Source organism: Nasonia vitripennis, chromosome 4, assembly GCF_009193385.2.
Source record: "Nasonia vitripennis strain AsymCx chromosome 4, Nvit_psr_1.1, whole genome shotgun sequence".
In the NCBI taxonomy this organism is placed as follows: Eukaryota; Metazoa; Arthropoda; class Insecta; order Hymenoptera; family Pteromalidae; genus Nasonia; species Nasonia vitripennis.
Genome location: NC_045760.1, coordinates 18,126,989 through 18,151,501, shown reverse-complemented (window position 1 = coordinate 18,151,501; position 24,513 = coordinate 18,126,989). Strand labels below are relative to the sequence as shown.

Sequence of the window (24,513 nt, the reverse complement as noted above, 5' to 3'; positions counted from 1 at the left end):
AGTGGCAACCGATCGAAGGCGGCTATATAGACGCGTAAATATACGACGGTGGTAGAGGCGCAGGTGTCCAAGCGCTTCTATCTAGGCGAAAGGAGAGAGATAGACTGGCGAGGCAGCTGTTATTCCCGCGACCTTGGCTAGATCGAGGCTGAGTCGCCGGTTAATGAGATTTTCTGCATCTGTCGATCCTTTGCTTATTACTGATGATCGAAATTTTTTGCGCTGCTGATTGTTCTAATGAATTGCGAATTTGTTTGCAAGAATTTTTTTTATTACATGGAGTAATCGCAGGCTTATAAAATTTTAAGTCTATATGTTAAATCATTGTAACTACAGATTGAAACACGAAACTATAGTTGAAAAATTCGGTACTAGTGTGCATAATCATAAAAATACATAAAACTTTACGAATATGTTTTCGATCTTTCAGAGATTGACTATTTTTTGCAAAAGCAACGGAAAAGTTTGAGACCAGTTCGAATCCCGGAAACTTCCATGTTATCGCAAAAATCTACTAAACTAGTATATGTATAGAATACGAGTCCAATTGACGTAACCGCATCTTCGCCTCCGGCGTCGTATACGTGTCTATAGCAGTCCCTTTTTAAGACTCGCCTCTCCGCAAGCATATCGCCTAGCCAGATCGGGCATGTTGCACGAGCGTTGCGACCGATATGGATGACCCGCATTCGCCGTCAATGCGCCGCTCCGAGGACGCCGAGGGAAAATCTCGCAATTTTCTCTTTTTCGTATTTCGCGCCACGGCAGTTGAATTTCGCGCGCTTTTACGAGCCGCTGCATAGCGGCAGTGCGGCCTTGACACCGATAACAGGCTCTCGGAATGCTCCGATTTTTCCTGCACCCGATCTTCTTCGAATTTTTATTGGGACGGACTGGTGCGATTAATTGTGAAAACATCAGCCATGTAGGCTAGTATTTTTGGGTTATATATGTTGCGAAAAATGTGTGCCTCGAGTGTATTATTTGTTGTTGCAGCTGCTGGGATTGGGGGCTTCTTTTTAGAGAAGGCATCAGACGTTAGTTATGGATGCGCTATATTTTTGTGAATAATAATATTATAAAAGTTATTTGGGTATGAGAGTTTGAAGGTTTCTCAGCTTGAATTTAAGGTTAGTTATACGTCGGCTATTTTATTTCTGCCGCGCAGTGTAAACATTATAATGAACATTAAAAATAATATAGTACTATTAGAGGTGTGCGAGTCAAAAGTCGAGTTTTACATTTGGTTACGACATTATGGTGCAAATAATTAAAACGAAGACATAATAATATATTATAAGTATAGTGTTTAGATTTTAAGTTATTAATTAAAATACGGATTGAACAGATTCAATTTATTACTGCAAAAGCAAAAAAAAAAAAATGTTGATAGACTGAAAAATCAGTCCAAATAACCAATCGAGTTATTTTTTAGGCAAAAGCTCGAAAAAAACTCGAAAAAGTACTCGAAGCTTTAAGTAACATATCACTGTTACGAAACAAGGAAAAACCATAGTATTCCTTAGATATGTGTAAAAACTCGATAATTATGGTATTTAAGTAGATTTTTAACATTCTAGATTTATTTTGCTATCAAAACAAAAAAAGTTTGAGTTGGACTCGCACACCCCTATGTACTATCACTATAATGCAGTAATATACAAAGTATCGCTATAGATTAAATCTATATAAAATCAAAACAATATTTCTACGCTTTTTTTTTACTAAAGCTCATGTAATTATTCGTAGAAATTTTATTTAAGGATTTTACAGTTATAGACTGGTGGAGGAAAGAACGAGTTTTTGTCGCATAATTTAGAAGAGAGGTTACTCGTAAATACTCGTAAAGTGGTACCGATAAGCTATTCGTGCACGCACATGACGCAAGCATACACAGAACTTTTTTAAATAGAAATTATATGAATTGTTGAAGCAAGCGTTATGATTAATCAAGGAATAAGCCATCTGGTATAAGTGCTCAAGTCTGAGAAATCGATTGTTTAAATTTAAGTCTTTTCATTTTTGTTTATTAATGCGGATGCAATCGCAAGGTCGAAAAACGCCTGTGGCGATATTCTGGGTTTATTGAGCTTGAATTTATTAGTACGAGATTTTGGTATACATCAATCTTGGCTTGATTCGTTTAGCTAAACAACATAACGAGGTGGGCTTTTAAGACGTAAGTATAACGTAATAATAATCATGATCGATCATCATGAGCAGCAACTAATAAAGACATCTAGTTTTCGTTGATTTTAATCTAATTAAGTATATTTACAACTGAATGAAGAAAATATCGTTTCCCTTTTTTTCAGAACGAAAGCTATATACACTTCAAACCCCTAAAAAGCTTTTGACTCTCCATTAAAAGCCCGACGAGTCGCTAAATCATCAAACCCCGCGTACACTAACTCTCCATCGTCGCTAAAAAGCGTCTTCTCCCCGCGGGCTTCAAACGCAAACCTCCATCAGCAGCAGTAAAAAAAAATGCACGCAGCGAGGAGGAATGCCATTTGGCGAAAATAAACGACTTCGGGAGGGACCTTGAGATATGGTCAGCGGGTCAGCGGCTCCCGTGCGTGGGCGTTTAAATCGCTCGGCGCGAGCGAGAATAGGTGCCAATAACCCCCGTACGCGTTTTAAAAGCTCTGCGGAGTGGGCGGTCTTTGTTTTCGCGCGTTAGGTGGTCTTTGGAGGCTGATTGGATTCGCTGCTGTTTGCGGCAATTTCTTCTGGAATACCGAGAACTGTATTTTGAACGGATTCGTTGATTTATTGTGCGATGATGTTTATTGTAGGTGTACTGACTTTTTTCAATAATAAACTGCTGTACTTTATTTTTGAAATCATAATGAGATATTTTCAAACTTAACATTTTTAATTCTGATCTCATGATCGCATGACTCTATTCATCGTTAAGTCACGTCGTACCTATTCGCGCCACTCGCACGTCTGCGGATTCAAGCTACGCACGCGCAGCGCAAGATTGCAATTGTAAATAATCTTCAAATTCGTACACAACAGTTTTCTCATCGCCCTAGATGTCCCAAGCAGGAAAAAACTCTAAACTGACCGATTGACTCAACAAACTCCAAAAGTCCCTATGCACCTCGATCGCAATCGAAGAGCCGATCTATTCCGATCCCAACTAACCCGCGCCTACTTCGCCGCAAATCATCCCGCGAGTATGCATGTATATAACCAATATACGTCTCCTAATCCGCCGCGCGCGAGTCGCTAATTAGCCTCCCGATAAAAGTCCCGCGCGAAAAAGGGCAAGCCAAGGTCTCGATTTCCAAAAAGGTGCGCGGCGCAGCGGAAAAAAGAACGAGGTCGTCGTCGTCGTCGTCGCGCATCTCGCGCGCGAAAAAGTTATTTTCGGGCCGACGGAAAAATAATTCGCCCGAGAGATGCGTCTGCTGCTGCTGCTTTTTTCAAAGAGCGTTTTGCGCGCTATTTTTGCGCCGCGATACCGAGCGGTTTATCTGGATGTGCGATGCGATATATTTTGAGGCGGGAGACACACACTCTTTTTGTTTGTTTTCTCCTCGCTCCGATAACGGACGGTGTCTCCCCTGCTTTCGGGATAGCGCTAATTAGTTTAATAAGTACATGTATGCGAGAAAAATTTGGGATGCTTATATAAGATTCTTATTTTTGATGCGAATGCCGCATAATCATTCCTATAAAAATGTTAGCGTTCAAATAAATTTCAAATATTGTTACTATTGTGTGATCGTGTGTAATATTTAAAAAGCACGAACAAGCGATTAATCCAGACTCGTGCTGAAGACATTGCGTACGGACAAAAATTAACGGAGCAGAATTAATACTTCGCATTTCATTAAAATTGGAAAAATTTTTGAAGAACCCTCATTGCGAGAAAGGATAAAATGGACCCTAGATTTCTCTCTCAAAATCGTTACAGCTCGGTAAACAACATCTCCGTACAAAACCCTTCCATTTCAGCCTATACGTAAAAGACACTAATCAAATCCTCTCTCCCTGTGTACGCGCGCGCCAGTGTGTCTCAACGCTCGGCCATTATCTCTCCCACTAATTCTAACCGTCGCTCGCAGATTTTAATCTCGCATTTTCTCCTATATCCCGCGTACATAGATACATCACGCAACAGGAAGGAAAATCGGCGTGTGACGAAATCGAGAAAATATTTGCTCGACTGCCGGTATTACTATAGTCTATATCTCTGCATCCGTGGAGATTGTTCATCGTCACGTATGGTTCAAGTATGCGGTGAGGACATTGTAAATTTTTTGTTTTATCAACGCGTCGATTTCCGATAACGGCATCCAGACGAGCTTTGCGCGGATGTATAATATACGGCCGAGGAAAGAGAGAACAAAGAGATAACGCGGAGTTCGTCGCCCAATTTTCCGCGAACCGGACGGATCGATTCGTCAAGTGTTGTTATTATTGTCATTGATTCGCGGTTTATGCGATATACTTAGAGACTTGATCAGAATAAAACGCGTTGTTGAGCTGGTGACGTTAGCGTTTGCGGGCCTAGAATGAGTAAGTTTCGCTTGTTTGCAGATTCCACTATTTTACGTGATCTATGTATGTTTTTTTATCAAAGATGCTGTAAAACCTATTCTCAATTCTAATTACGATTATTGAATTTAATTACTTGATCGCTTTGCAGTAGGCCAAGTAGTGCTCTAAGTAAAGTTCAATCCAACAATCCTGTGTGAAACTGATTTCACACAAAAAGGTTGAGCTGACCTCATTCCTTAAAAATAAAATAGCCATCATCCTCTACCTCCTGAGTGAGTTCAGCAGCTCCCAGAGTGTCTTCGGTGGTTTGCGAGGACTCAGGTGCATCCGGTGAGCTGGCATTCCTGGTACTAGGGGTGGCATCCGTGATAACAGGGGTGCTTGGACCAGCCCTGTCGTCGACGTTTAACAAGTAGGCGTGGATGTCATTGGGCGCAGTGTTTATTCTATTATATCTCCCTAGGGAATTCAAGTCTTCGATCAAGTCTCTCTCGTAGTTCAGCAGCATCGAGTCTAGGTTCTTGGGATGGACAAAGGCTGGTCTATGGACAATGGTGTGGGAGTCGGTGTGCCAGCCTGAGCCATTGTTCAGGTCCAGCGAACCAACTCCAATGGTTTGCATGTCCAATCCCAGGTAAGAGTCAGGATCTACTCGCAGCAGCGAAAGCAGCAGAGCCAGCTGCAACAGCTCGTCGCTGTAGATCTTCTTGAGGTTCAGCATATTTTTGGCAGTTATTCTTTCTAGCATGGACTAACTTATGCGTACACTACGCATGGAACTATTGATGGGTATGTGTATCAATAACACACTCGTGTATTCACTTATGTTTGTATCTCTTACAAGAACTGTCACAGTTTTAAGTTTAACTAAAATTATCACAGTCACACCGAGTCTTGTTTTGTCACATTGGTTTTGCTCTCATGTTAAGTACAATCAATGTGTGGAACATGTTTGAGCTTTTCAGTGTTCTAGCACTCTTTTGTTTCGCCAGTAAACTTTGACAGAATTTATTTTAATCTCACTTTTTATTCTTCATAATGACTTGTGCCCAACTCACTTTTCAATTAAAACACCTGCAAAGTAAAAGATAAAGGTTGAAAAAACATTGCAACGATAAGATTTCTATAATATATCAGCTTAATAAAAATATGATTTATCTGCATCAGCATTAAACTGAACAAACAATCGTACGTCTATGCATTTTGGAGCAAGGTGTCGAGGCTTTTATGAATTGAGTTAATATTTTTACCGATTCAATACTAGTAATAATGATTCAATAGTAGAAGATAAAAACCTTTATTTTTATTGAGTAAAGCAAGTTGAAGAGCAATTACTTTACAATCAGATTGCACTCGTATAATTATAGTCCCATTGAATACTTCAATAAAATAAGAATATAATGGCAAATTGAATCATTCAACGATTTCTTATCCACCAATTGAAAGAGAATCTGCGATCACCGGTTTATTTCCACGTTCGAAATAAAAAGTCAAAGCTGAGACAGTAAAAAATCCAGTAACTCCAACTTGTCAACAAGTAACTTAAACAGCAGCCTGATAAACACAGACGATTACAAGCACCAAACTCTTCCCAATCGTAAAAGCACTAAGCGACGACAATGAGAAAAATATAAAGGAGAAAAATCGCAATCTGCTCCAAAATGCAAAAGCAAACAAGGGGCGAGTGCTTACCTCTTTATCAGCGATCAGCTGATGGCCGGAGCTCAGCACGGCCGGGCCGTCGGCTCGGAAATAAAGAGCAGCGGCGGCTACTGTAGCTACTATACTCTTCCGTCTCTCTCTCTCTCTCTCTCTCTCTCTCTCTCTCTCTCTCTCTCTCTCTCTCTATCTCTTTCTTTCTCAACCCCACCGTCGTCGTGGTGCAGACGCCTTTAGGTCAGTTACATCGGGAGAGCGCGAGCGCAGAAATAACCTCAAAATCCGCGTTCGAATCTCCCGCGCCTTTTCCCCACTGTTTATTCTTCGCACTCGCTCCAGCGCACTCTATATATGTATGTATGTATGTATGTGTGTGTGTATATATATATATATATATATATATATATATATATATATCTAGCGACTGGTGTAATATAGATATACAGTCGCACGTTCTGGCTTGACAGTGTAGACGCGCTTTCCGCATGCACTTGTTTTCCGGAAAAAGTGACAAGTCACTCGGCACTCCGCGGCTGACGACACACACGTGAGCGATGATGCTGCTCCGGTTTTTTTTTCACGAACCGTACACGCACGTACATACGTATATAGCTATATGTGTATATATGTATATTGTCCCACTCGCGTCCGATAGCGCGAGCTGGAGTCCCGGCATCTACGACATCCTTGCGACTTACGCGGCACACAGCACTACACACACCTTGCTATATCGTCTTCCTGTACGCGAATTACTAACTCGCAACTCGTGCAAGTCCGACGACTAGAAACATGTGAAGAGCGGAGGATGCAGCGACGCAGGAGGGAGCGCCAGTGTGTACAGGTAATATATATATATATATATATATATATATTTATTTATTTATATACAATCGGTGCGACGAGCGCGACAACGTGTGCCGTACTGACGTTGTGCGAACTGTATGCGCAGCGCGATCGCGCGTCTGTGACTCAGCAGACTCGCCAGCGAGTCAGGGACGTACAGCGTCGCTGCCCCACCATGTTCTCGCAGATATATCGCGGAGTCGACACACTCGACAGCGGTTTCCGATGGTGGAAGGGTTAGATGGACTGATGGAGAGAGATTTTTACGGATATGCGACGGCTTTGTTTTCATCGGATGTAAGTATTCATACGGGGAGTAAGTTGAGACATTTGGGCAGGCTGGATTGTTGGTAAATACTTAGTTCGCGGTTGTTGGTTTTGTTTTCGCGCGCGTTGCGGTCGAGGGTTATGTTGAGCCTTTGAATTTAGTATAACGGACAGACGACCGCTATGTGTTCGGATGCATAGGATTTTATCGGGTCTTTTCATGGATATACACTATTTAATAACGATGAAATGTCACAACGTCGTGTACGTGCAACGAGCTAGTGAGTTACTAAATATGCATTTGCCGCATGCATTTGGTTTTACAATTGGTTGCATCAATGCGACTTTCCGTTCGTTTACACTTCTGTCTACTTGTGGACTAAAAAGACGTTTTTGTTGATTTGTATTGTATAATTCGGGAAAATTGTTCTACATCGGGAAGCTTTTTATCCCAATTACAGGAAAAAGAATAAAAATGGCGTCTAATGGATAGTAGTGGGACAATCAATCAGACGACGAAGTCTACCTGAGCCTGAGTGGCAACGATGTGTGAGTACAGGTTTTTTTCAATATGTTCTGCCTAAAACGTTCTTTGCGATATGCACTACCTAGCGACCAGCGCAGTAGCCTCGATCACGCTGATGTCTTTACTCCCTGCCGCGGACTGCGTTTCGGCGACTTCTTCGGCCTATGTGTAACAGTATAAAGGCATATCGAGCAGTCGCTCGATCAGGCATCAACATCCGCCGCCTTAGCTTCAGCCGACAGCTGATGCCCATCAGATGCTGTTTGTTTCCACAAAACAAGAACCCGAGGAAGCCCAGATGATCTACGCGTATAGAAGCTGTTTATTTAAAAAATGTGAGCCAACCGCAGTTATTGCATTTCTTAATGTTCATTTAATTCTATTTTTTCTTCAAACTGCTCGATTCTTCAGCTTTATCAGAACGGTTTGCCCGCTGTTTCCTGTTTTCTTCTTTGCACATAGACTTGGATGAACGCGAACGTGTGTACGACGTACGTATATATTGTTTTGCAAGTCCGTCGCCAAGCCGAGTCTGTGAAAATTTACATATCTATTCCTAGAGAGAAGCGATCGTCAAGGAATAAAATTGAATCGAGAATCGCTCTTCGTTCAAAAGTCCTTACATATTAGCTTCTGCGAGTGTTGAACGAGATTTATTTAGTTAAAGTTATAGTTTAGTTTGGAAGTAAATTTCTTCATTTTATTGTTTTAATTTTTTACAATAATTCTGAAACTTTCCTTTCTTTATTCCAGCTAACGAGAATCCACAAAAAATCTGTAAAATTTTTCAAATTTAACTTCGAGTCTTTTTTTGACAGAGCATCAAAGCAGATAACTGTCGGCCCCGTTCAAGAAACCCGTTTGAAAGCCGAATTTTTTCTAGCCCCCTACTCCCAAGCATTTCTCGCTTGATCACAAAATCCCGTCAAGAAAAATATACCTATGAATCGTCACGGCGCGCTCGATCATAGGAAACAACAACAGCGCGCGCTCGCGGCAACCGCGCGTAAATAGACATACGCAAATCACGGAGAAAGCGAGCGCGCTGCTCGTCGCGTCCTCGAAACGTCATGTGGTATATAGACTCTCGACAAGAGCTAGGCGAATTTCGCTTCGTAATATAATTATTCTAGCGCGTATAATTACCCGGTCGATTTGCGAAATTTGATGCTGGAACGATTATCCCCCTTTCTTGCGAGTATGCGCATGGAGTCTTCTATTCTGAAGAAATGAGGCGCCGTGCGCGCGCTTTGCATTATCAAAATTTCAAGTTTACGCAAGTTACGTGGACTTTCGAGTGATGCATTTTCGATTTTCAATTATCGGGGCGGGCATGTGCACTTGTTCCTCGTTTAGATACGTGAGAAAATTCGCTTCTGCTTGGCTTCTTATTTATTTGCGGACGATTGTGACATAATAATAACGAGAGTCGATGACAGCATATGTGAAACTTCTTGCTGCCTTTCTGAATGTACTTATAGTTTATGTATTTACTTTCTTAAAGTTATCAGGGGCATATCGTTCTTAATGTGAATAGATATGACCTTTCTAATGTCGTGTATTTTGAATTTTGGGCTTTTTTCGTTATAAAAATCGTGAGGCCATGCCGACATCATATAATTATATACATTTTCGGCCTAAATATTTATAATTAGTTAAATATAAGTGATAGGATCTAAAATGGTGATTAACAAAATCACTTTGTGTTAGATCTTTTGTTACTATGCGTTTAAAAAAAAGGAAAAATCAGTATCTATTAAAAAATCGCAAGAAAACTGCACTCAATGAGAGAAAAGAATCCTTGACACAAAGAAGAATTCTTAACTGTTAAGAAAATTGGATTAAAATATGGAGAAATCCAAGCGTCTTAACAGTTAGGTTTTCAGATTTTTTAATTTTCGTAACTTTCTTTCCATCGACGTAAAATCACTAGCACTTTATAATTACTTGTTTTCACTTCTCATTATCATTTAGTATCGCACTGAGACTATTCGATGTTGAAAGATTCTTTGTTTTTGCAAAATATATTCGAATGATAGCACGATAGGTATCATACGAATATCAACTTACACATAACCCCGCTTTTCTGTGTATATAAAACTATCACAAAAGTATTTATGCATACAGAATCTTCGACTTCATCGAACAAGCTCTACGATATTTTAAATGTTGTGCATCAATATGCTTTCTTCCAGGTACGTAAAAAAGCATATCACGCGTGAAATAGTATAAACGCATGTACGGGTCTCCGATTGCAGCCGACACGTTTCGACGTCTCGCGTAGTCGCGTGCCGATGAGTCGCGCTGTTGCTGCACTCGGTCGATAAGTTTTTACCGACAGTGCGCTACAATCGCTCAAAAATTTCTAAATCCTTAATAGTTAAGAATTCTTTTCTTACTATGAAGAAATTTTCGTTTGCAACAAATACATGAAAAATAAGCTGTGGTTAAGTCACGAATCCTTTACGACAAGGATTCTTTTCTCTCAGTGCTGATACGCATGACCTCAATCAGTAAGTGTTGCAGTTTTCAAACTTCCTAACGGTCGTCGATTTGACCTATTGTGATAAACTCGCGCGACCATTGATTACGGGTCTGTCGATCGAAATTTTTTCTATATCAATTTCAATTTCGATAGGATAGTGTAATACTACGCATGATTTGATTCAATTATATTAGCGACCGCATATCGGTCCCTACGATTTGTTTATCGTATGCATCACGTACGCTATCTCAATTATTAAAATAATTATTTTTTGTAATGCAAGCACGATTTTCACGTTTTTCTGACCTATTAAGTGGGACTAAAGTAACTTTTTTCAGATCGGCGGGCAAACAAATTTTAGCGGGCGTTTTTCATTTATTCTGCCCGCATAATGCCGCATATACGAGCAAATCAAAATGAAAAACGCCTGCTAAAACATTTTAAAGAGAATGGTCAATATACGCATGTGTGTGTGTGTGTGTGTGCGCCAAAACATATGGTGTGCACCAAGGGCTAAGTGGGTTCTTCCGCCTCGTGTGGTTACAGTACTCGTCTGCGGCTCGGGCTAACTCGCTTTAACTCGTACTGCAAACTCCACTCTCGGCCTAAAAAAGCCCACTTTTCGCCCTTGGTACACAATATACTATTTATGAGCTGATTAATCTTCGAAAGTTAAAAAAATCTCACTATCAAAGAGTAAGTAACGTAATGTTCTTTCGATGCACGTTAAGATTACCCATTTTTGTACAAAACACCCTCGAAACAAACAATATTAGTTAACAACAAAGCAAAGAAGATAAAGTCAAAAAATCACTACACGTTTCAAGCTATTATAAAAAAAAATATCCTGTACTCCAGACGATACGCCGCGTATACGCCGATGAAAGAAAGGGTCAAAGTTATAGCTGTAGCAACTGAAGTCCGATAACAAAGCGCACAGTCAGCGCCTGCAGATAGTCAACTTTCGAAACTCGTGGCACTTGGACGATGTCTACCTTAGCGACTTATACTCCTGGTCGGCAATGCAGGACTTTGACGCAGTTGTTTTTATTATCGCAGCATACGAGCCATTGTTGCTAAGATTGGAAAATAACTCGCGAAATAATTGTGGAGATTATATAAGTGTGCAGGGGGAACATACTAGTTATAACAGCTTGGTTATTTATAAGCCTCGCCAGTTGCTTGTTTAAAAAAATATTGTTGCTATCGGCTTGAGGAAACGATTGTTTCTTGCGAATACACTATTACGTCACTGAGTTCGAGTGCGAAAAATGATCGGGTGTTTGAATTTCCTATTTTCGAGTAATCGAGTAACGCGTCACCTTGCGAACAACGACTTTTCATATTGAAAACGATTGTTCTCACACGGCATATCAATTTCGACATTGTGCAGCTTGAAAATTTACGTAACCATGACGTCATGAAAGTACTAATTGTCCAATATACTGAGGATAAGAATATAGCCGTAATGGTTTCTGGGAAATCTTATTTCGTGTAATTATGTAGCGAAAACTAGTTGAGCTTGAGTGTAACAGTGTTCATAAAAAAATCAAGTTTCATTTCGCGTACTTATTTATCTTTTGTCAGTTTTACTTTTCAGATTTGTAAGATATTCTTATTCTTGAGCGTTAAAGATTAAAATAATTCATGAAAACATATTAGTACATAACGAATAAACCGGTCATAGCAGACCCAGGATATTCTTTAAGACTCTTCAAACAAAAAAATTCTTCGAATCATAACCGATTCTCAAGGTTGCCATAATAATAGCAAAAACAGAAAACATCTTATCTACATACATAAGTGGTTTTTAATATTGCATATCCTACTAGAAGTGTACAATGTATGTACCTGATATGTTAATTCTTGTCATTGCTTTATAGATAAAGAATTTTGTTTTCGTGTTACTCATATATTTTATTATCTACCAAGTTTGAGGAAAACTCGATCGCTTATCATTTTTGAAAAATGTAGGGCGTTACGAAAAGTACAAGCAAATGGTTATCAGATGTCATACTTGATCTTTGAAAAGCGTGAGATAACTCTTACAGTGTTACTATTGTCACGTACGCACATTTCTTGTTCCTTCGCCAAGTTCGTAGGAAGGCCTGCGAACACTACGACCACCCTAATCCTAATACCCGAGTATCCCCCGTAACACTATGAATCACGATCAAACATATTGCTTCGTCTTAGAGGAAGCTTTGTAATAGTAAAATTTTCAGTTTCGCTAAAACTTCATAGACACGCATTTGGAGGTGTTTATAGTTCGAATCATGCGTTTTAAGAAAAGTGTACGTATACCGTTATGATTCCGGAACCAAGCGACAGATCGTAATAAAATTTGACATGCATATATATTTTATGGTCATATATAGCCATTTTTCAATTAAAAAAAAATTTTTGCTTTTATTTTATTATTTGATTCAGACAATATCTTCAACAATAGTGTATCTGAAAGAGCATAAAATTGCCTACTTTTTCCGCAAGATTTTTCAGATTGACCGTTCCGTTCAATTTTTATGATAAAAAGGTGATTTAAAAAAAAATGTAATATCTCCAAAACTAAATTGTCCAACGTTTTGAAAAAATGCATGACAATGAGAGTATCTATTTGCTGTAAAATTTTAAATTATTTTGATCACTAGTTTTCAAGCTAAAAATCGAAAACTAAAAAATATGGATTTTCTATGTCGTACGATTACGAGAGTAAAAATGCTTTATTTAAGTTGAAATTTTGGGAAAGTATCGATCTTTTGATCACCTCAGCTAGGTTCTTTTTGCAGCTTATGAAACCATTTAGTTTAAAATATATTACGATTAAAAATACTATTTTTGTTAAACCTTCTAACTCGCTAAGTAAAGTTCAGAATGTTTTGAAAAATTTCATGATTCTATGAGGTTATGAGGACCCTATGGTATTTAAAATATTGAGGTTTAATTTTTTTCATGTAAATTATATGATTTGATATTATGACGGCTGCTCCTTCATTAAAATAATTAAGATTGAAAGTATTTTAAAAATCATTAATATACTGTTTATTTGAACAGTATCTATTAGAACTATACATTTTTTAGCGCTGATGAACTTTTTATTATTTTTATGAAAAAACTGTTTTGATCACAAGCAAATAGTTAACTTTCAAAAGTACTGATTATTTAGCCTTAGCCGAGATTAATCAGAAAATGTTTTCTCATATACTGTACATAAATGTGATTTTAATTACTGTCCCTCGTATCCACAATAATCCATTGAAAGAAGTCATGATATATCGTCTAGTTCAAGGCTGTCGCATTTTAAATATATATCGCATCCAGTATAATTTTTTGTCGCATTTTAAATATATACAGCATCCAGTATAATTTTTTGTTTTCCCCGGATTGGATATTCTACACCATGTATCTATTTTTAATACCAATCTGTCATCATAGTTATATTCATTTTCTATGAACGTTAAGTAGTATTATGATAACGTTAGCACAGAGAAAAGAGGCCATAAAAAATAGTTTCACTCCTCAATATTATGGCGCATACGAACTTTCAAACTACATAACCCAATAAAAAGAATCGACCGTAACCTTCACGAGTTCCGAAAATTCCAAGTCATCGATAAACTGCTGTTAATTTTCCTACTTGCGTTTAACTACGAATTCAGTAGTTTTTTTATGATTTTTTGCCCATTTCAAAGGATGAAAGACGCATGCGTGTACACCGATGGCGAAACAGTCGCTTGTCCAGTCAAACAAGTTCGCGTGATACAAACGATGACGGATACACACGGCGAGCGGGGGATAGAGCGCTTACAAGATAACGTTCTCCAAAAACTGATTGCATCACAGGAGCATGACTGTTCAGTTTTTGCGATGGGTGTATGCGTATATACTATACACTTACGTGCATATTTAAAGCCAGCCACGTATTTGCAAGACTTTTTTTGATTCTTCGAAAACGATGTGGATGAATGTTGGACTGCTTACCTGATTTTTAGTTGTATTGCGTCACAAGAAATTTTGATGAGGTCATTTGCCTCCACCTTTGAGGCTCAGTGCCACTTGCCCACTTCACATGTTCGTTAGTGAAAAGTCCGCGTGTAAAGAATTGGTAGAAGAGAAGGGGGAAGGACGAGACGACTCCATAATGTATATGTATATGTAGGTATCTGATCGCGGAAACACTTTAAGGAAAGAAATTTTGAGAGATACGTGTACAGAGCATATGGCTGTTGAGAATGCCTATATCTCTATTTTGATATGGTTGTTATTGTATTTAATTTTTCGCATATCGTCGATTTATTAAAACTTGAATATCCAAAACTTCCTTCACGCCGTGGAACTCCCGCAATTTTCATATTTTTTTCAGCATATGATTATTCTTATTGGCCTACATAATACGTGTATTCATACTAATATCGTTTAGGATATCTGCCTAAGATCAAAACGAAGTATTTGTCGATAACATATGACGATTATCATGCCTACGGCTGTACACATTTTTCGACTAATTAGTGTCGTACAAGAGGAATATTTGCGTTTCCATTTTTCAATTTTTCTAAGTAAGCTTTTAGAGATAAGCAAATTATTTGTTGTTGGTAGAACTATTCGTAAATTATCATAAATTTGTGATATAAACGATAAAAAATGCCACTCTTAAAAAAATAAATAAATAAATGTATACTCTCTAATATAATATTTTTTAGACATTAATATAAAATTAAGCCTTTTTAAATCACCTTAAAATCACTTGTTTAATAGTTTAATGTAGTAACACATATGCTTAAGAAAAAGTTAGTCTGATTAATCAGATATTTGTATATCATTAATGCAAACTTATGCCGATATGTATATGGGCTTCGAGGGAGTCAGGTATCAAATGTTTCTCAAACGATACTGTAACATTTAATATCACTTAAAATATTTTCAAGTTGATACCGTGGAAGTGGCTTAAAACGCAAAGATCGATCGTTACAATAAATTTGTATTTGCAGTCGATTGCGTTAGATTTTTTTTTCAAATAGCTGGTACGATATTGCAAACATGAGTCTTGTTGCTAAAGAATGTTATTTAATCGATAATACTTGATGGTTATAAAGTAAAATATTTCTCACTTAGTAATCGAAACTGAACATTCTAAGTATATTTAATGAATGAGCAGGTGTACCTATATACTATATGCTATAAGAATTGCCAATATAATCGTATTTGATGAGCATTCAAGTAGTTCTTTGAATTTTCTCACGTGAATTTAATGTGTTCAAATAGCTTAAATCTTTTTTTCAATAATCTAGCTGATCTCTTGGAAACTATTAATCGCATCTTGTAGATCTATACTTTAGTTTGCGAGTCAGACAATTCTTTAAGTAAAACCTGTTTCTCGGTAAAATCCCGTACATAAGGCTGCTGGATGAAAAGATTGACGATTGATAAAAAAAATTAAATTTTCTTGTATAGTTAACTCTTCTTAACTGTTCTTATTCTTATTTTATTTAAATTAGATTAATAAACATATTAATAAACTGTCGTTACTTATTCACAGCAAACGTTCATCCAATCATTGATTGCAAATCATACTTTAAACTCTTTTAATTTCAACTGTGCATTTGGGAAAGCTATATCATAATTTCTGGTACGATAACTCCGTTGATTTTAGATCTTCATATATGCTATGGATATTTTCGTAGGATGTTTTAAAAATATATCAAGATTTTACATAAGCTTGATGTTTGGACGTATACAAAAAAAAAAAAACATTAACAACTAAAGCACAGTCGACTAGTGGCCGTCGTAATCATAGTTCGATGAACTTTTTCTCAGTTACTGACAGTTCAATTAATCTTAGAATCACTATGGTGAATATAGATAGAAGAAAAATATCCTGAAAGTTTATTTATAGGCTGCAGATCGTTATATTACTTTTGCAGCTGGCGCAAATTGTACGAGGAATGAATGCACAATCGAGGTTCTGTATAATGTACTAGGCGAAAGATATTTCTTGCCAAATCAGGCGCCACAGCCTTTCAAAGTAGACTGAACAGAATCTTGAGTAATGTTTCACTTGGAACCACTGCGTATGAAAGAAGATGACATGCAAATTCGCTGCTTTTCAGGTTATGATATCTCGAAGTCCCTAGTGCGCACGCGCGATAGATCTGCTCAAATACGAAAAGGTCGGTCTCCTCGTTTGCCGCCTCGCGGAAAAGCGGTTTTCAAAGACGTTTCCGGATAAATAAAGACCTGCCAGTGCAACTGAATCATCATTCAAAACTTCTATGCAGGATCAGTAAACAACCAAAGCGACACCTCTCAATGCGAACGGGACACTAAGCGACCATCTGTCAAGAAGGTCCCGAAAGCACATACACTCGCTGCATACGTTATTTATCTCGGAGTCCCTAATCATCTGTGACTCACCGGTGCAACACTAATTACTCTACACTGGCAGCACTCACCTCGTCGATGTACGCGGTTTTGGGCCGTTTGGGCTCTGGCATGACAGCGCTGTTCGGAGACAGCGGACGCATCCTCGGAAGATCTTCGATAATCTCCATCATTGCTTTCTCTCCGTCTCTCTCTCTCTCTCTCTCTCTCTCTCTCTCTCTCTCTCTCTCTACCTCGCACTTTCACCTATACTGGCTCCTGCGCTGCGGAAATAATGCCCGTCGCCTTCGTCACACAAAATCACACTAAAACTGTCTTGAACTTTCTTCCTTCTATGCACGCAATGCTTGTGTAAAAACAATAGTTGTCAAACAGAATATTTATGCGACGTCGTAAATCTCGAACACACGGAGCAACAGCGCTAGCTTCTGCTTTCCTCGCTTCTGCTTGCTGTACTAGCGCGCTCTCGATCGCGCCTGTATGCAGTGTACACACTCGGAAACTTTCGAGATTACACGCGCGCTCGCCAGCGAAGAGAGAGAGAGAGAGAGAGAGAGAGAGAGAGATAGAGAGAGAGAGAGAGAGAGAGAGAGAGAGAGAGAGAGAAATGAAACGGGACGGAGAACGAGTATGTATGGTATATCGCCGCGTGCGCGCGAAGAGAGAAAGGTCGGTATTTGAAATTTCGAAAAAGAGGCGGGAAATGGTTAAATTATAAAATCTCGAAGAAAAGCTGCTCAATTGCGCGCGCGTAAAAATTCTCCGCACTGAGCACTGACATTCCGGCCGCTTATTTCCTTAATTGAGAGGACGAGATATGCGCGCGTGCGTGTATCTGTCTGCGCGTCGACCCCCCCACCAAAGTGTCCAGCGCCATTCGAAATAGCAGACGCGCCGACTTACGGCTATGCGGCCTTCGTCGATCTCCCCCTCCTCTTTCTTCGCTTTTGTAGTCGGTCTCTGTCTCGCTCGCTTTCAACTTTTGACTCTCCTGATGAGCTTTGTCTATATACGACGCTACCACGTGACACGCGGTCAATTTGCTTACCCGCGCCTCTCTGTTTGCACCCACATGAGCAATCAAGCGCTTTGCTTATACATGTGTATGATATATGATCGACTTGTGTATGTATAAGTGTCGCGCTTGTAGCGGATCCCGTTCGAATGAAGTGGCGAAGCGCGCAATATCGTGCGCGCATGCGCCTCGTACGCATGAAGTTTGAATTATCCCGCGTTACGTATTTATCCACTTACGAGGTGGCAACTTTTTTTTCGGTGATTTTTCTTAATCATTTAAATTACCCTCCTTCGAGAAATGCGAACAATTCATTACCTCAAAGCGTCGTTCACGAAAATTATCGAATTTATTGAAGGATAATTGATCTTAATAATAATAATAATAAGCTAATTTCATTCCAGGAACTAGAAAGCAAATTACGCAAATTGCAAGACTTGTGAGAGTATTGAGCCGTTAATGGAGTATTTCATGCAATTACTGAGAATATTTCGGGGGTTTAATTCGCGATGGTCTTACAAGGGGAGACCACACAGAGTTTTTCCAGGTGTTTTCTTCTCTCATAGTCCGTTATCCGTGAATGCCTATTTTCTATAATCATAACCCCGTCAAACGAAAGCAAATTGCCCGCATTTAAATTTTATTCTCTGATGAAGAACTGCAGTGCATAGAATTTATCATAGCGAAGTTATACGCCTTCAAAAAGGCGCTGTTTTTTGCAGATTTTGACGAAAATCGGCAATACATCGTGAAGAAAAGCCTATAAGAGAAACAGATAGTAGATATTGCCAGCTTTGTATATGCTGGAAAACGATATCTGGAAAAGTTTGAGGAGAATCGCATTCTGATGACCATTATTGTCGTTTGTATTTTAACTTGTTCCGATTTACGATGTGTATTTAAAAAATATAGCTATGAGATAAATGGACAGACGATTCCGTGCTTATCACAACGGTTATCACTCATTTATCTGTACAGCTTATATAACTTCAGGTAAAATCAGCTGAAGTATTGATTATTTCAACCAAACTATTTTTTGCATTAAAAAACCTAAGCTTGAAGACACTTTGCGGCTTCATGTATTTGGTACAATAAAGCATGTCCAAACTAAACAGCAAATAGTGTGCCGAAAACATCTGACTATGCCCTCTTTCTGTATTATAGGTTGTCCTCAACGTCTGTTCCACGTTAGAACATACGCTGTCATAGAGAGCGTACAAAGTTTACCTGTCGTATTATCAGTTGTTGGGACTAGCGCGCAGTAAAGTAGTTTACTACAATGTTTTACATCCGAGATTCGATAGCAGGATTTACCCACTAAAACTAGTATATCGCATTTTCCTCAAGAGGCGCTCTAACGACGTGTGTCCCAATATCGGATGACAAACAGATTTTGCTAATTATGCTTAAAAAAGGTAAATTCTTTTTCATAACACGTGCATCGAAAACGCGCTTTTCGCCTACGAAAAAATGGAGCGAAAGTCGAGTTTTTCAAGCCTGGGCGAAAGACCGTTTTAGTGTTTTTGTGTGTATATGTACATATAAACACACCCAAACACACATATATCTTAAGACGAAGATGATCACTTTCGCCTCTAAAATTTTCAAAATTTTTAGAATATTTGGAATTTTCAAAATTTTTCAAATTTTCAAAATTCTGCTTTTTTAAGCAGGCTAAAAGAGCGCTATTGATGCCCTGATTATAAAAAGCACGGGATGCAATCATCATCCTCTCTTGAAAAAGCCAACTTTCGCCCCTTGTGTAATGTACTATTGAATCTTATAACAAAAACTTCATTTGCTTATAAAGGACTAAATTGAAAGGATCAGGTTAGCTTAAGAATTTAACGCTGAACAATAGTATATTGCAATACACGTGACTTAAGTGGCCCGTTATTTGACTTAAGGTCACGAGTATTGTACACAATTTTATAGCACTGCTTGCCATAATCCGCTATCCACACTTAAAAAAGTGATGGGCTTTGTTGTTAAGCGTTTATTTATCAGATTGAAGAATTAAGGAACTCGAATAACAAATGCAAATTTTATTATATAACCTAGAAACTTCTCAAACTGTTAGTGCTTAGCATCAGGCGGCAAAATTTAAAATCTTTCTAAGAAAATATAATTGATATCATGATGACTATGAGTGTGTGCAGCGCACTTAGATTTTCTATAGTAAAGTAAATTTGTGCCTGATTACAAGAAATATATTTGAAGCATCAGCTTTCCAAATTTGGCACGGATTACACGTTGGAAAAACCAAAATACACATTGAACATTAGTTACCCTTTCAATAATAGTTTTACTTGCATATCATTCTTACTAAGTGATATTATCCTCTTAGTCATCTTCTCCCACTTTTATGGCAGCTGATGAAACTCAAACCTTGACTTAAACAGGATAGCGAGCATAAGTTTGAATCAGTTACGTGCAGACACTCACAGTGCTCGCGTTGTTCTTATTAGCAGTCATAAGTCTGATTATATTGGCTTATTGCAATGGATAAAATGGCAGTGATTATTGCGTGTCTTATAGCATTCGGAATGAGCTTTCGAATGCTAATTTGGCTTTACAACTATTTTTCTTTGCGTCGAAAATTAAGTTCTATACCTGCACTAAAATCTTTACTTTTCTTGGGAATGGTGCCATAAGTAAGAAAAATTCCTCCTGAAGGTACGTGTCTATGTAACAAATTAGTTTTAGTTTTCAAAAGTACATGTATACAAATTTAGTACATAAGATTAGTATACACGTAATTTCATTTTGTTTGCATTTTTCTTATTGATGCACTTTTTAAATATCTATGCACGTAAAAAACTTGGAGACCACACTACTCATGATCAAAATTAGATAGTACCTACATTTACGTATTATATATAGCAGAAAATACAACACAGCATTTTGTCAGTGTATTAGTCTATTTTTTATATGCTATAGCCTTAAAAGGCTGCCATGTATTAACTACTTAAAGTGATTGAATCATTTTTTAATAATACTATTCTAGATCTATTTCAATGGGTGATAGATTTATCTTTTCAATTTAAAAATGGAATCTTGGTCACTTGGTTAGGTACTGAACCAACAGTAAGCATTCGAAAACCCCATCAAATAGAGGTATGTAAGTTATATGGCTACGCGTTATCGATAGGATACAGATTATTCATTAATTGTTTTAGGTTATCCTAAAAAGTCAAACTCTCACGCGAAAATCCAACATATATGAATTTTTTGCATATTGGCTAGGAAATGGTTTATTAACGTCTTCTGGTACAAAAATGAACTTATACATTTTAGCATTGAAAATAGCATTTACAGTGCAATTGTATTTTTTATATTAAAAATATTATTTTTTGTTATAACATAGGGGATGTATGGCATCGCAACAGACGTTTAATGACACCTGCCTTTCATTTTTCAATGCTTGATCAGTTTAGTGAGATTATCACTGAAAAGGTTGAGCTTTTTAATAATTGCATAAAAATGGAAGTAGATAAAAATCCTGAAGCTCCAATCAACATATTCCCTATGGCAATTAAATTTACTTTAGATACAACCTGTAAACCAGTAATGGGCGTAGATATGGCGTAGATATGTATATTTTTTATTGGTTTAGTCAAGGGAAAGAGTATCGTGAAAGTATTCTTTTACGATGCATTCTTTTTCAATGAAAGTATGGAGTCAAAATTATATCTTAAGGTATAATCCACGTACGGTCACTGAAATATTTTGAATGTAGAGTTTCTTTTTTTAGGTGATAAAAGAAAAAGATCAGTTAAGAAAAAAAAAACAAAAATTCACGTAAAGAAAAAGCTGATAATGATAACATAGGTAAACTACACTGAGAGAAAAATAACATTGCAGCAAACATATATGTTAACTGTTAACATAGGCATGTTCGATTTGAGCCAATAACACGTATGTTAATAGTTAACGTAGCTATGTTATATGTCAAATAGCTGTATGTTAATAGTTAACATATGGCTGCTCTTTACGATTTTTCATAGACTTAATGAAGTAATCAGTTAAAAATTATTAGAAAACACATCTGTATGAATTTTATTAACGCTGAGTAACTTTACAGTGATATAATGTCAAAATTCAAAATTTTGTCTTTCATCAGCCTTTTGGGTCTAAATACCAGATCTGATAGTTCTAGAGATAAAATAATGAGTGTGTTTCCAACTGATTTAGCAGCCTCTGGCATTTCCAAAAAGGCATATGTCAACTAGTTTATCACTATTAGTTCAAAAGTTATTGGAAAAATTCAGTAGTGTGTTAAGCATCATATCGTAATCATTCATTTTTCAGATTTGAATTTTTCCAATAACTTTTGAACTAATAGTGATAAACTAGTTGACATATACCTTTTTGGAAATGCCAGAGGCTGCTAAATCAGTTGGAATCACACTTATTATTTTATCTCTAGAACTCTCAGATCTGGTATTTTAGACCCAAAAAGCCGATGAAAGACAAAATTTTGAATTTTGACATTATATCATTCCAAAGGCACTATGCATGCTTCCGTACTATTATTAATGATTTATTGATTATTTATGATAAATAAACCCTCAAGAATATTTTTTGCATGAAAGAGGATGACGGATTTTGAGGTCAGGCGGTACGAGAAAAACGCCATCTGCACGCAACACTACGCACGATAGCCATGAAATTCATATGTTAACTATTAACATACAGATATTTCCCGCAATATTTTGTATGTATACTATAGAAAACTATAGTATACATACAAACTATTTTTGTTTCGTATAGAATATTTGTAAGATGTACACGAATATATTAGCAATCATTGCTCCTAACGTGTATACATGTTTACGGCAATGATATCTTTCTCTCAGTGTAATAATTGACATTGTTATTCCAACAATTGGAAGATGGTTGTTAAAGTCTTATTAATTTTATGTTTATTTCAAAGGTAAACGCAAACCCAAAGTTTTTTTGGATCGTCTAATGGATTTAAGTGAAGCAGATGAGAACCCGCTCTCTTTAGAGGAAATCCGAGAACAAGTTGACACTTTCATGTTTGGCGTAATTATTTTTAATATTATTGTTTTAAAGCTACTATTCTTTTATACAAAACGAAATATTTTGTTTCCTTTCCTTCAAGATAAATCTTTTGCATTAAAAATATAGTTAACATAAGATGACATGTAATAAATTTTCAATTTTAGATCTTACAATAGTTAATTTATCAAAGCTAATAGATAAGTATGCTCATATATATATATATATATATATATATATATATATATAATTATTTTTATGTAAATCATAGTTCAGAACTATTTAGTGAAAAAACTGCTTGATTTCGAGATGATTTGTGATATTTACAGAGATGTTATGCTATTTTGCCTTTATCACCAGGCAGTAGTGAATTACTTTTTTAATGATTTTATAGAAATAGAAATAATAGATTCATTAACTTTAATAACGAATACATACAAATAAAAATTATAAATATAAAATATTTTTCTGTATTTTTATTGCAAAGGGTCACGATACCACAGGAATTACCATCAGCTGGGTACTTTTCAGTCTTGGTAATGCTCCCGAAGTTCAAAGAAAAGTTCATGAAGAGCTGGATAATGTTATTGGCATAGGAAATCAACCAGCTACTAAAGAGCAATTATCTCAGCTTAAATACCTTGATCGAGTGATTAAAGAAACGCTTAGAATTTATCCTAGTGCACCTATGGTTGGTCGTATTTTAGATCATAATACCGTGATAGGTAAGCTATGATTTTGGTGTTTTTATATTTGGCAAAACACCATAACTCGGTGTGCGCTTCCAATAAGCCCACCAATACAGCGAGCAATTAAAAGACCTCAATTCATGCACAATTTTTTAACGATCCCTTCTAATTAAAATGCTACTTCAGAATTAGTCTATTCTACTTTCTAATCTAGACTATACACTGTAAAAAATATGCCTGAATTAAGTACTTAATAGCTCGCTAAGCTAGGTGGCCAATTTAAGTAAAAAAGTAAAAAAGGCCATTGATGCGCTTGCAAAACTATGAGGTTCCTGAACCGACTGCGGTTCTTCTAAAGCGTTGTCTTAATATTTGTATAACAATTAGAAAAATATGAGTGAACATTTTTTGAAAGCTTTTTAATAATTTTGTAATATTCACTTTGAAATTTAATGGTGCAACGGTCTACTAGACTAACAAGTTGCATCATCATTTTAAATTAGATTCAAACTGAAATAAAATATATTCATAGATGGTCATATTATTCCAAAAGGAGTCGTGGTGAACTTGCAAATTTTACATCTACATCGCGATCCAGAAATTTGGGATGCTCCAGATAAGTTTAATCCAGATCGATTTCTACCAGAAAGCAGTAATGGAAGGCATCCATATGCATACGTTCCTTTTAGTGCCGGTCCAAGGAACTGTATTGGGCAAAAGTTTGCTGGATTAGTTTTAAAAATTGCATTAACTGCTATTATGATAAAGTGGGAAGTAAAAAGTGCGTTAAAACCATCAGAAATAAAACTAAATTCTCAAATAGTGTTAACACCTGTCAATAGAAACCTTGGTATATATTTTAAACCAAGTAATCAAATCATAACAATTAATAGTTAGTAATGCAATTATTAAAAATATGGGCTGAATAATACAAAAAAAATGTAATCTTTTATCATTTGTAATTTTTTTGCTTGCATAAAATTAAGAAATTGAGAAAAAAATATGTATGTCTGTCTTGTTTTTCTAGCCAAAATGTGCTTGATTTAATTTATTGATTATGAACGGGTATAATAGTATATGGTGTACCAAGAGCGTAAAGTAGGGTTTTTTAGAC

At 37.1% G+C, this 24,513-nt stretch overlaps 3 protein-coding genes across 11 annotated transcripts in view; 2 read left to right on the top strand and 1 right to left on the bottom strand.

The window, feature by feature from the left end:
• Positions 1-17,200, bottom strand: part of LOC100120332 (segmentation protein cap'n'collar) — a 96,338-nt gene extending 79,138 nt beyond the window's left edge. For 2 of the 7 annotated variants that reach the window (XM_031928868.1, XM_031928872.1), the window contains exons 1-3: positions 6,627-6,759; positions 6,208-6,519; positions 4,781-5,589 (exon numbers count right to left, since the gene is read on the bottom strand). In XM_031928868.1, coding sequence (XP_031784728.1) covers positions 4,781-5,263 — 483 coding nt within the window. In that variant the 5' untranslated portion in view covers positions 5,264-5,589; positions 6,208-6,519; positions 6,627-6,759. Of the gene's footprint in view, positions 1-4,780; positions 5,590-6,207; positions 6,520-6,626; positions 6,760-6,895; positions 7,023-7,062; positions 7,174-16,741 lie in introns of those variants that run through there. The other 5 variants (XM_032599523.1, XM_032599524.1, XM_031928869.1 and 2 more) reach the window with 5 other exon arrangements.
• LOC100120065 (high affinity copper uptake protein 1-like) overlaps positions 7,188-24,513 on the top strand; it is an 80,452-nt gene continuing 63,126 nt past the window's right edge. Inside the window, exons 1-3 of one of the 3 annotated variants that reach the window (XM_032599527.1) lie at positions 7,188-7,314; positions 7,746-7,833; positions 7,897-8,145. The gene's annotated coding sequence lies outside the window, so the exon portion shown is untranslated. Of the gene's footprint in view, positions 7,315-7,745; positions 8,146-24,513 lie in introns of all 3 variants that reach the window. The other 2 variants (XM_032599528.1, XM_032599526.1) reach the window with 2 other exon arrangements.
• LOC100120217 (cytochrome P450 4V2) lies at positions 18,397-24,395 on the top strand. Its single transcript, XM_031929693.2, has 10 exons — positions 18,397-18,678; positions 18,850-19,100; positions 20,693-20,802; positions 20,865-20,955; positions 21,053-21,272; positions 21,385-21,395; positions 21,493-21,516; positions 22,622-22,734; positions 23,198-23,435; positions 23,932-24,395. Exons 2-10 carry the CDS (start codon positions 19,088-19,090, stop codon positions 24,294-24,296), a joined length of 1,185 nt encoding a protein of 394 aa, XP_031785553.1. The 5' UTR covers positions 18,397-18,678; positions 18,850-19,087; the 3' UTR covers positions 24,297-24,395.

Bases quoted from the DNA above. Each gene is read 5' to 3' on its own strand.
- LOC100120217 (XM_031929693.2), top strand. The intron at 20,803-20,864 runs GTATGTAAGTTA...TAATTGTTTTAG, and splicing joins GAAAACCCCATCAAATAGAG to GTTATCCTAAAAAGTCAAAC. The intron at 21,517-22,621 runs GTAAACTACACT...TTTATTTCAAAG, and splicing joins AGCTGATAATGATAACATAG to GTAAACGCAAACCCAAAGTT.